Raw genomic sequence first — 10,609 nt, 5'->3', positions numbered from 1 at the left:
TTGGGTCGGGTGCCAACCCCATCCTGAACGATGGGATAATCGGATGGATCATATTTAGGTTATGCCTGCCAGTGAGTTTTGCTAATATCAGTTGTTTCAGTTCGTTCTTTCATTACTTTCTCTCGTTTCCTGCCGGTATATAACTACTCCTACATACATACATACAAAATCCACTCTCGTTCATCAAAGAAAAAACCAAAAAGGAAACAGCCTTATAACTTCCATTCTTTCATTGTTCTTCAAAATGCCTAAAGCCAGTGCTACCAAGATCATTTCCCTTTCAATCCTCTCCTTCCTCACTACCGCTTCTGCCTACACCACCGCAGGCTGCTATAGCAGTGCTGGCCAGCTAACCTCGGCGGGCACAAATCAATTCCAATCCGAGGGCTACTGCCAGCAAATCTGCACGAAGCAAAACAAGCCCGTCTTTGCCCTCCACAATGGCGACGAATGCTACTGCGGCGACTCCCTGCCTCCTTCAACAGCGAAGGTCTCTTCCACCCAATGCCAGACCCCTTGCTCGGGATTCCCTTCTGAAACTTGTACGTATACCTCCGTTACGCCCTCATCTACCGCCTTCAACGATCATAGACTAATACATACTGCACTATAGGCGGCGGCGCCAATGCATGGCTAATCAACAACTCCACCACTGTCTCGGAGTCCACCAGCGACGACAAACTTGTCACGGAACTGAAACGTGAATCCACCGACAACGTCGAGAACGGCATCGTGATTGCCCCAGAGTCCGACGACTCCGACTCGTCCTCGGGATCCTCCAACTCCTCCCCTGATACCATGAAAGTCAACCCTACCATGGTGGAGACCGGTATCCCCATCGCCAGCTCCGCTGCAGACGGAGGCGCAGCCAAGTCTACTGTCCCGAGCGTGATCCTTACCGCACCGTCCATGACGGGCGTCACTGTCCCTGCTACTGGTGCTGCTGCGGCCTCGTCGATGATTGTTGCTGCCTCGTCTGCTTCTGCGTCTGCAACCGCTACTGCGTCCGGAGCGGCGAGCAGTGGCTCGGCTGCTGCGAGCCCATCAACTAGTGCAGGTGCTGCTGCTGCTGCTGTCGCCGGTGCTCCTGCCAGTGGGATGATCGGGGGTGTGGTTATGGCGGCAGTTGTTGCGCTCGGACTGTAGATATGTCTTTCTACTTTCTACATTCTATCTGGAGTATAGATATAGTAACGTCGGTCCATGAGGGGAAGATCATCTTGTATAGATATATAGCTACGGATTGTACGGTATGGATGCGGGGCTAGGCCTTGATTGATATAAGGTACATACCTATAATAGGCTGGGAATAATCGCGGGTTCGATGCGACATGTACTTTTTAGATCTGCTGAGCAGTAAGCTAATTTCCTAGTGATAGTCACTTACATTGATTAAGATATCCCTATTTCTGTTACTATTTAGCTATACTCTATTTCACTATTTCTTTCGAAACTCACTCCACAAATAACGCCATCGGAGATAATTACCCCATCAGATAAGAACTAAGCAGCAGTAGTCCGCAGGATCACTGAGGCTAAGCAACTCACTACTTCCTATACAGACTAGACAAAATTTAACGTACCAACCATCTATCTAGTATCTACGCAGTAGATACTAGATACGAGAGCACCGACACTATACATAGGTAAAGTCGGTGAGTGAGAATCCCCGGCCCCCAATCCACAGCCCTTCCTTCCCCTTCCCCTCCCCCTTAACAGCACCGATACGAAGATAATAGGTATCTGTCTGACCAGCCCTGCAATCCGCCCCCACTTTTTGCCTGCAAGGCTCCGAAGAAAAAAAAAGAAAAAAAAAATACTGGAAGGCCTGAACGTAGTCGATAGCCAGTCATCTTATAGGGATTTTATGTTTCCCGCAACGCAGGAGGTATTATCAGCTGCCTGCCAGTCATTAGGAGTGGGATTTATTTATGTTTAGCTAGGTTCGCAATGCGGTGCGCGCCCGTTTGTGTTCTTTTTTTTTTTCTTTCCTTCTTTCGCTCTCTCTCTCGGACAGAAGTGTCCTAGGGACACGAGTAACTTCGTGTTTTTATTTCTCCCCCCCGCTCTCTTCTTCTCTTTCTAGATGGATTGATGAATATCTGGATTCTATTGCTTTGATTTATTAGTATAGTATAGAACGTGGTTCTCATCCTGCCGCCCTATTTTGCCTTTCAATATGATTGTCAGAGGAATCCGCGCGACTGCGATCCTCCTCTTCCTCCTCGCAACATGCACCCCGACAGGCAGCGCAACAGCGACATGCTACTTCCCTGACGGCACCATCGCAAGCAATAACGTTCCCTGCTCATCGGACACATATTCTGCATGTTGTGGAAAGTCCGACGTCTGTCTATCGAATAATCTCTGCATGGATACGGGGGAACAGCCGTATGTTCTGTCCCGGGGGGCGTGTACGGATCCGAACTGGGAGTCGGATAATTGTCCGTCTGTTTGTCGTACGTACATACATGATACTTCTGGTGCTTCTTTGAGTAGTGCACTGGTAAATAATAATGCATGGGGGATAATGCTAACCCTTTGCGCTTTTATACTGGGTAGAGGATATCAACAAAGACGGCGGTTGCTCGATAATAAATCTCCTGTATGAGAATGGCGTCTCGACGTATTGCTGCGGTACTCCGATAAGCAACGGCAGTGAGGTGATTTGTCCGCATGGGAACTCGTTTGAGGTTGCTACGGGGAAGATGCTGTATGGGTATGCGGCGCTTGCGAACTCTACAGCGGATGCGTCGTCGGGGAATAGTACGTGTACTTCGTCGAATTCGTCGGCCTCGGTGACATCTTCTTCAGCCTCCTCGTCTTCCTCCTCGTCTTCCGCGGGGCGGGATACAGCCATTGGTGTTGGAGTTGGGGTCCCTCTGGGCGTCATTGCGGGCGCTTCGCTTGTGTGGGCGTTTTGGGAGAGGAAGGAGAGAAAACGGATGCAGAGATCCGGTGGTAGTGTTGATGGCAACCTGGCGGTGGAGCAAGGGTACCCTGCACCCATGGTGAAGACGCAGCGACCGCCAGTTGAGTTGGAAGTCAATGGGGCGAGGCATGAGCTGGTATCATGATTCTGTGAGTTGATTGATAGTTCGATGCCCTGGTTTCATGAATGTACAAAATACACATTGATGTTTGATGAGCTGAACAATAGTGAAGGCAAGTGCTATCATATTAAGTTATCATAGGAAATCACTGTGTTGAGGGTCCGAAGGGTTGGTATCAGCGCTCTGAACGTTCAATTCATCAAAGGAAATGCCACTCGTGCCTTGACTCAAGAAAGCAAGCGCATCTTGATCCAGGTCGCTTTCCAGAGATACGTAATCCTGAAGTTGCATGTTCATCTTGGCAAGGCCAGGGAACCCTAGAAGTGACCCTGTGACCGGGCCATCGAGGAAGAAGCCTGGATCGTATATCTCACAAGGGTTCTCAGAGAGCGACAAGGTCTGATCAATTGCCATGAGTGGTAAAGACTCGGAGCCATCTGGAGCAAGAGACGGATCTGCCATCTGGCCAATGTTGAGCCCTGGATCCATTAGAGGGTCATTTGCGGCAGACGAGTTACTCGATGGGGTCTGCGCGTTCTGACTGGAAAGCAGCGCTGATTGGGGAATGGCGGATGATCCAAGCTGTTCGAAGGCTTGCTTCGCACGCTTCAATCTCTTCTTCACCGGCAGTATAGCTGCTCCAAGCCGGGAAATTACATCCCCTTTACAGGCTTCATGCAGCTGATTGGCAAGATGGGCTAGCTGGCTTTGTTGGTGACTAATCACATTGCGCTCCTCGATCGAGCTATGCTCATGTTGCGCATATATGTACGAAAATCCCCTGCTGCAAGTGTCCAAAGCATACAGCATTATACTCGATTCATCAACGCTTCGAAACTCTTTTGTAGGCATCAAATTTGCCAATCTGGAAGGCCTTTGTTGAAGAATTGTAAGGAGCGCTGAAGCCGACTGGCAGAATGGATCGATGACAGATGGCGAGATCGCCGGCCGCTTTTGATCATTCTTGTCTCCAGAGAAGAGCATATGAATAGCAATACTATGGTATGCAGTCAATAGAAAAGACCGTGACGATGCGACGGTGACCTCGTTCTTCACCAGCTCGATAGCATTGAGAAGGATCCTATGCATCCTCGACGCCAGAACAGATCGATCAAAGCAAGGCTGAAAAAGCTGATGTAGCTCGTGCAGGTGTTGTTTCTGCCATGGCACAGCCTGCTTTTCCTTGTTCACTGTAGGCGCATTGAGATACAAGGTGTAGATATGGGCCACTGTACTGGTGATGTGACTGAGTGGCCACAAGCACTGGGTAGCCTGGATTTGTGCCTGTAGCGTGGAGATGTTTCCCGATGCGCGATCTAGGCGGAGAATAGCTGAAGCTCCCTCATCCAGGCACGGGAAGTCGGGCGTCGTTTCCGGAGTGAGCAACGAGAATGGCTGATTGCTTTGCATGAACCCCCATGTTGTGGTGGCCAGGCAGATCCAGTAAACATTCTGTGCCAATTCTTGCTCGACGGCACCTACATCCACACCGTTGAGCTTTCTGCTACACTTTCTGTGGTCACCAGCCTGCCAAAAGGTGTACAAAGTAGCAATTATGCGACAGGCGTAGCCTGTGAAGCAGGTGGCACGTCGGGCATGGCCGAGGCACAACTCCCTCCATCCCACCAGAAACAGTGCCTGGGCTGTAGAAAGAACGGAGGGGTGTCCAAGCACCACTGTGCGCTGCTTCAGCTGCAATATAGCAAAGCTGTATAGTGTCTGGGGGTCGATTGGGGCACATTTCTGCAGCCCGCTCACGATAGACTGTATATCACATGCATCAACCAATATGACTGCTAGAAGGGCTTTATCTACTGTATCATCCTGGATCGCTGTTGCTAGAAGTGTTTTAGACACCAGATGTGACAATGGATGGGCCGAAAACCACACATCAACCAATTGAAGAATCAGATGCTTCCCCAGCACCATCAACGGGTCGACAGCAGACTCAAGGGGGTCAAACATCGTACGCGTGGTGTCCGCTGCCAGGGTTGATACATAAAAGTTTTGATTCGGAGCCTCCAACTGCTGAACTCCTAGGTGACTAAAGCGGAGCGGCAGGATGCCCACCATCTCCGACGCCATAAAGGACAGCAACCCATCATAGCTCAAAGGAAGCTGTATTGAATGGAATGGGGTTTTCCGAGGAGACTTGTCCAACTCCCGTTGATAGGTAGCGATTGCAGTTTGGAAGATATTGGAGCCCGAGTCAGTCTTCGTGATAAAGTAGGCATTGAATCTTCGCTCCAGTTCATCGCCAACATGAGTACTCAGATCGGAGCTTGTTGCAGATTCCCCGTGTCCATGCGTTTGTGAGTCAGACGTCGAGGAAGTCTCTGCGGGTGTTCCCGACAGCAACGACAAGTTATCGCTACCATTTTTATCATGTGGTTGCGACACCACCGGAGGTTGTGATGTTGTTGTTCCTCTCTGCGCGGGCCGTCCCTTTCGAGCTTCCGGACTGTATTCGCAGCTGAGGTTGCGCTTCCGACAGGCACTGCAAATAGATTCACCGGAACATCGAATCTTCCGGGTACGACAGAAGACACAGCTGCGTCGCAGACCCATGATGAGCTATGGATGCACTGGGAGGGAAATAAATTCAACATGGCGGGTGGATGTCAGCAAATGAAGCACAGCCTCATCATGTGAATCAGCCCGAACCCACTGCCTAAAGTGGCACTAGTTCTGGTAGTATTATGCCCTACTAATAGCATGTATGACTTTCAACATAACTTTTCTATACTACATCATACTGCAGCAGGCAAACAGTTATTTCCCCTGTCCCTTGAGATCGGATCTGCTTCCCGTACTGAATTATATTAGCCGACATGCAATATGATCGCTCAGCACGATCTGCAGAACCCGATCTAGAAGTCTCCTTGCATGTAGAATTGCCCGAATGTGCTACTGACCAACACTAGTATCTAATAATATGCAACGATCTGAATGATCAACACCTGGCTTCATTACGGTGAGGGTCGATGGCAATATACTAGTTGCCTTATTCTATGATTCCTTTGCTATATAAATGGTGTCATACTTCCAGCTCTTGATCATTGTTCTCTACACTCTACACTCAAGACTCCTATCCATTCATACAGTTACTCAACCAAAAGCCAACCAAATCATATCTCCGGCCACCATGAAGTTCTCTGTTCTTTTCACGGCCCTCTTTGCTGCCCTCGTCACAGCTCAACACGCGAAAGGCGGTGGTGGAGTGTCTGCACATGGAAAGCGCCAGGTAAGTAACTAAGGTGTATCATTGCCTTCATTCACAAAGAAGGGACACTAACTTCATAACTAAACTAGCATCTCGAAACGTGCCACACCCCTGATGCCCGCGATTGCTGCTCGGCTTGCTGGGGTGCTTCTCACTACACTCATATTGACATCCCAGACTGCTGCGGCAAGTGTGGCTGCTAAGGGCTCACTCGAGACGATTGCATGGAGGACAGTTACAACAATTTGTTCCATGAAATACGCTACTATGTTCTCTGAGATTCAGCAGTGATCTATCCAACCACCTACCTGTTTCATCATGTCTTGGCTTAGGTTTTCCCTACTAGTGAAGGTTTCCCTATGCTGTTATGCAAATGCAAAGGCTTGATCAATATTGAATCCATGGGCTTTTTCTTCTGGTAACTAAAATTGTAGTCGTTACTTTGTGCCGGGTAATAATCCTTCTTCTGAGAAGTGAAGTCGTGTGTACTTTTTCGTAGATATTGTCCATGTCAGTCTGTAATCACTCACCTTACCTTTTTCAAGACGGCCTGACCATGGGGGGATACTAGTGGTTATTTGGATGTAAAGATAATAGGAGTCCTGCACCCAACGTACCATCTACCAGACTACTGCATTCCCATATCCGATTTTTCTAAAGTTGCCTACATAGCGGTGTACTGTTTTCACTGCATGAATCGAACTTTCCTCTCTGCTGTAAGTGCGGCCCAGCACTGCTTTTTAGTTCACCGAGCAGCCCAGGATATTAAGTACTACTACGTGCAGTACAATCAGGTATGGTGTATAATCTAGTCAGAGACAAGCCTAGTCGTGAAGTCTTAGCTTGGAGCCGTGCGTCTGATATGCAAAGCTAGCTGATCAAGATACTTTCAACGAGGCATTGAGAGAATAGAATCACCCAATAATAGAATTTGTTAGGTACAGTCTGAAACTGTGAAATTAGCCATTAGTAGTCATAATATACATTATGGAGAGTCACTGCATTATTCAATAGTTCGTAAAACAGACTCCAGTAATAGGCCTCAACAATTTCCGAAAGCCCCAAAGGTATCATAAATCATATCGTCACGAAACATCATCAAAAACCCCTGCTCTGAACCCACCGACAGTGTCCACTTTATTCCCTACGGTCTGGGTCAATACCTTGATCCCGGAGCTTCTTCTTGTCCACCCCCTTCATTGTCACGTCTACAAAGTTCTTGGGGATCGGTTGGGACTCCCTACATTGATCAGTGAATTTTCTACATCGGAGAGGCAATGAAAACTTACCGAAGGAATTTGATTCTCAAGTTCCTCGCACGGTCCTTTATTTGCACCTGGTTCCGATTTTCGAATCGGGCTTCTCCCTCCCTTTCAGGCTGTATCGTGTTCTCGTCTTCGATCTTCGTCCACGAAACACCATGCTCTTCGATCAAACGTATCAACCGGCGATCTTCGGCATCTGTCCAGCCTCTGGTTCTCCGCTTAGGTACCGGTGGTGGCATCGCCTGGCGGTTCTCTGCTTGCGGCGAAGGGGTCTGCGTACGAACCGGGGAACCAGCAGCTTCCTGCGACCTGGACCGATGTCGAACCTGGGCCTCGTCCCCGGCTCCTTCATGGCCGCTGTCTACCCTTGCGCGCTTGCTTTGTCGCGCCTGCTCGGGCTTTTCGGCACGCCGGCGTTCCGTGGCCACTTCACGGTTATCAGTATCATACTCCTCTTCGCTCTCAGAGACAGTCTCGGTTTCACGTCTGCGTTTGGGGGGCCGTCCACGAGGTCTCCGTTCCACACTTCTCGGTCCCGACGTCTGGCTGACCGGAGAAACGCACACTGCGTTTTCTTGGCGGTCGATAAACGCAGGTCGTGAGCTATTAGAAGCTTCTGGCGTGGCCCGCGACCGAGAATTCGCCATGTTCCAGACATCCCTGCTTGAGGGGAGCGAAAGGTTGTTTTCCATTCTAGGAGGCGCCAATGTAGACCCAGTCTCCCTGCGGGGTCTTGGGACGGACCGATTCATCGGAGGACTATGGGACCTCTCCGGATGATTCTCAGTATGCTGACTTATATCAAGTGGTTCGTCGCATACGAAAAGTTCTGTGTCTTCAGCCGTTGTGTGTTCATCGTTCAGCTGGGTCTCTTCATGTGTCTCATTGCCATCATTCAGCTGCGTATCCTCATAAGCCTCAGTGTCATCGTTAACCTGCGTTTCATCATTTACGAGCGTGCGAGAAGCGTCAAAGGTAGTCTGGACCTCACTGGGCGGTGCTGGGTCCGCTGACCTCTGGCGAGGTGGGATTGCAGACACAGTCTGTCGCCTGTCGGCTGCAGACTGATCTACCACTTCAGAAGCATTGGGTCTGACTGGGTCAGATTGTCGGCGAGAGGTTGACGCATCAATTGAATGACGAAGCTCTTGCCTTCGTTGACCCATCCGGGCGATAGCGTCTCGGTTATTAAAGGGGCTTTACTCGGTTAGCCCATGGAAAAAGGTTGAATGCTGAGGATACTCACTATTTGCGAAACTTCTTCTGAGGCCTGGTCTCAGATGGCCCCTCTGTTGCAGCAGGAGGCAAAACATCGCGGGCGACTGAAGCGACTCTGGGCGCGCTTCTCTCTGGTTCAATGATCTCTGGAACTGTGTGAAACGGGTTCTGGGCAGACATGGGTGTTGCAACCTTTTGTGCATTTGTAGAAGCGGTCGCAGGAGGCCTTGCTTGCGACGAAGGCTGCGAGACCTGTGGCGTACCTGAAGTAGTAGCAGACCTCCGTGCTGTGTTCTCAGTCGTGGATAGACGATTAGAAAAGCGCCCGCTGGGAGTGGACAATGCCGGCGTGCCGCTAATACTTTGGCGTGACTTTGCAATGGCATAGAAGCTCTCATGCATGTCCATGGAGCTTATTTGGCCTTTCAAGTCATTGTTCACCTCGTCACACCTCTTGCGAATCCATCGGGCGGCCTGCATGACGAACTTCTGCCAGCGGTAGTCACCCTTGAGTGCTCCAATAGTACCGTCGACTTCCAGAACGACACGCATATCGTCATAACGGCTTTCAACGTCACTCCGATATTTCGATGGAAGTTCCCCTCGGGCATCAGTGAACCTCTCCAGATTGAAGCCGCGAAACCGACGCTCGGCATCGCTGGGTGCGTCCTTGGGCGCGTCCAAGAAGAAGCCGGTTGTCAGTATCTCAACTGGGTCAAAGTCATCATCATTCTGATGTGCTTCAAGCTGCATTATCAAGTACTGTGTGCGAATCTCTAGAGCCAGCTGCCAAGTCTCCTTCTCCAGATAGCTTTCATCGACAGACTTCTGGGCACCCCTTTCCACCAGATTAGCCATGAAAGGCGACGGAAACTCATCATGGATGGTGGAAATTGCCTGCTCTGGAGAGGACTCAGTACCAGGTGTAGCCAGGAGCATTCGCAACGCAAAACGAGCACAATTGGCTTTGTAGAGCACAGGCTTCGAGTAGTCTTCAAGCCCACTGACTTCCACAATGTACTCCACATCAAGATAAGTGAGAGGGCTCTTTTGACCAAAGTACTTCGCTTCATGGTTCAAGTTAGTCACAGACCGCTGCAGCCGTCTGCTCTGAGTACCAGCAGGATCCCTCAGCTGCTTCGCCCTGCTCATGATGCTGACTGGATCTGCCGACCCAGGAACGAGGAAATCAAGTACATTGGCAGCTGCACGCTCCAAGTCCGGCAGTGCCTCGACCATGATATCCACATCCAGATCATGGTCCGGTTCTGAGGGAAGAATAGTAGTACCGGAGATGTTGTGTTCATCTTCCGGAGTCTCAGGAATGACCTGGTTCCCATACTGCGGGCCAGTCTTCTGAGCCGACCTTTGCGGTGATTCTTCAACCACAACATCTAAGCCTGCACCAAGAACAATGAGAGGCGCCTCAAAGAACCACTAACAGTAAGAAAGAGACTCACCCTTCCCGCTCACTGGTCCCTTACTTTGGGTGCCCCACCTTCTCCGACCAGCACCTGCCGACGGCTCGCCATCATCACCACCACTACCACGAGGAGCCTGTTGGGTCCTAAGTTCCTCTAACTCTCGACTCTGACTTCTGGTGACACGTCTGCGCATAGGACTCCCCGTCCAAACCCCTTGGCCTTTAGACAAACCAGTCGAGGATTGTGCGACCTCTCGTGACTGAACCAGCCGCGCCATTCTGCCACCACAACAAACGCGTCCGAGAAAAATGGAAGGCGGTCAGCCGTCCGAGCACGTGAAAACGCGGAGCTTTATACTCCAGACGGTCTGCTATCGATGCTAGAAGCCTCAAATTGATGGGAATCGACGATTACGACTGTTGTTTT

The 10,609-nt window shown here is 50.2% G+C and overlaps 5 protein-coding genes across 5 annotated transcripts; 2 read left to right on the top strand and 3 right to left on the bottom strand.

The window, feature by feature from the left end:
* Positions 1 to 244: 244 nt before the first annotated feature.
* AKAW2_11154A (WSC domain-containing protein) lies at positions 245 to 1,146 on the top strand (the record flags this gene model as incomplete). The annotated part of the gene is made up of 2 exons (XM_041682500.1): positions 245 to 542; positions 614 to 1,146. 2 exons carry the CDS (start codon positions 245 to 247, stop codon positions 1,144 to 1,146), a joined length of 831 nt encoding a protein of 276 aa, XP_041537874.1.
* Positions 1,147 to 2,265: 1,119 nt separating this feature from the next.
* Positions 2,266 to 3,010, bottom strand: AKAW2_11153S (uncharacterized protein; the record flags this gene model as incomplete). Its single annotated transcript, XM_041682489.1, has 2 exons — positions 2,266 to 2,480; positions 2,539 to 3,010. The coding sequence occupies 2 exons, from the start codon at positions 3,008 to 3,010 to the stop codon at positions 2,266 to 2,268; spliced, it is 687 nt and encodes a 228-aa protein (XP_041537873.1).
* Positions 3,011 to 3,188: 178 nt separating this feature from the next.
* AKAW2_11152S (Zn(II)2Cys6 transcription factor) lies at positions 3,189 to 5,621 on the bottom strand (the record flags this gene model as incomplete). The annotated part of the gene is made up of 1 exon (XM_041682478.1): positions 3,189 to 5,621. The coding sequence occupies one exon, from the start codon at positions 5,619 to 5,621 to the stop codon at positions 3,189 to 3,191; it is 2,433 nt and encodes an 810-aa protein (XP_041537872.1).
* Positions 5,622 to 6,198: 577 nt separating this feature from the next.
* On the top strand, positions 6,199 to 6,479 carry AKAW2_11151A (uncharacterized protein; the record flags this gene model as incomplete). The annotated part of the gene is made up of 2 exons (XM_041682467.1): positions 6,199 to 6,297; positions 6,366 to 6,479. 2 exons carry the CDS (start codon positions 6,199 to 6,201, stop codon positions 6,477 to 6,479), a joined length of 213 nt encoding a protein of 70 aa, XP_041537871.1.
* A 934-nt stretch (positions 6,480 to 7,413) lies between these two features.
* AKAW2_11150S (uncharacterized protein) lies at positions 7,414 to 10,460 on the bottom strand (the record flags this gene model as incomplete). The annotated part of the gene is made up of 4 exons (XM_041682456.1): positions 7,414 to 7,516; positions 7,566 to 8,738; positions 8,788 to 10,159; positions 10,220 to 10,460. 4 exons carry the CDS (start codon positions 10,458 to 10,460, stop codon positions 7,414 to 7,416), a joined length of 2,889 nt encoding a protein of 962 aa, XP_041537870.1.
* Positions 10,461 to 10,609: the final 149 nt, after the last annotated feature.

Source organism: Aspergillus luchuensis, chromosome 1 (genome assembly GCF_016861625.1).
Source record: "Aspergillus luchuensis IFO 4308 DNA, chromosome 1, nearly complete sequence".
NCBI lineage: Eukaryota > Fungi > Ascomycota > Eurotiomycetes > Eurotiales > Aspergillaceae > Aspergillus > Aspergillus luchuensis.
Note: the sequence above shows the minus strand (reverse complement) of the source record. Positions and strands in the feature narration are given on the sequence as shown.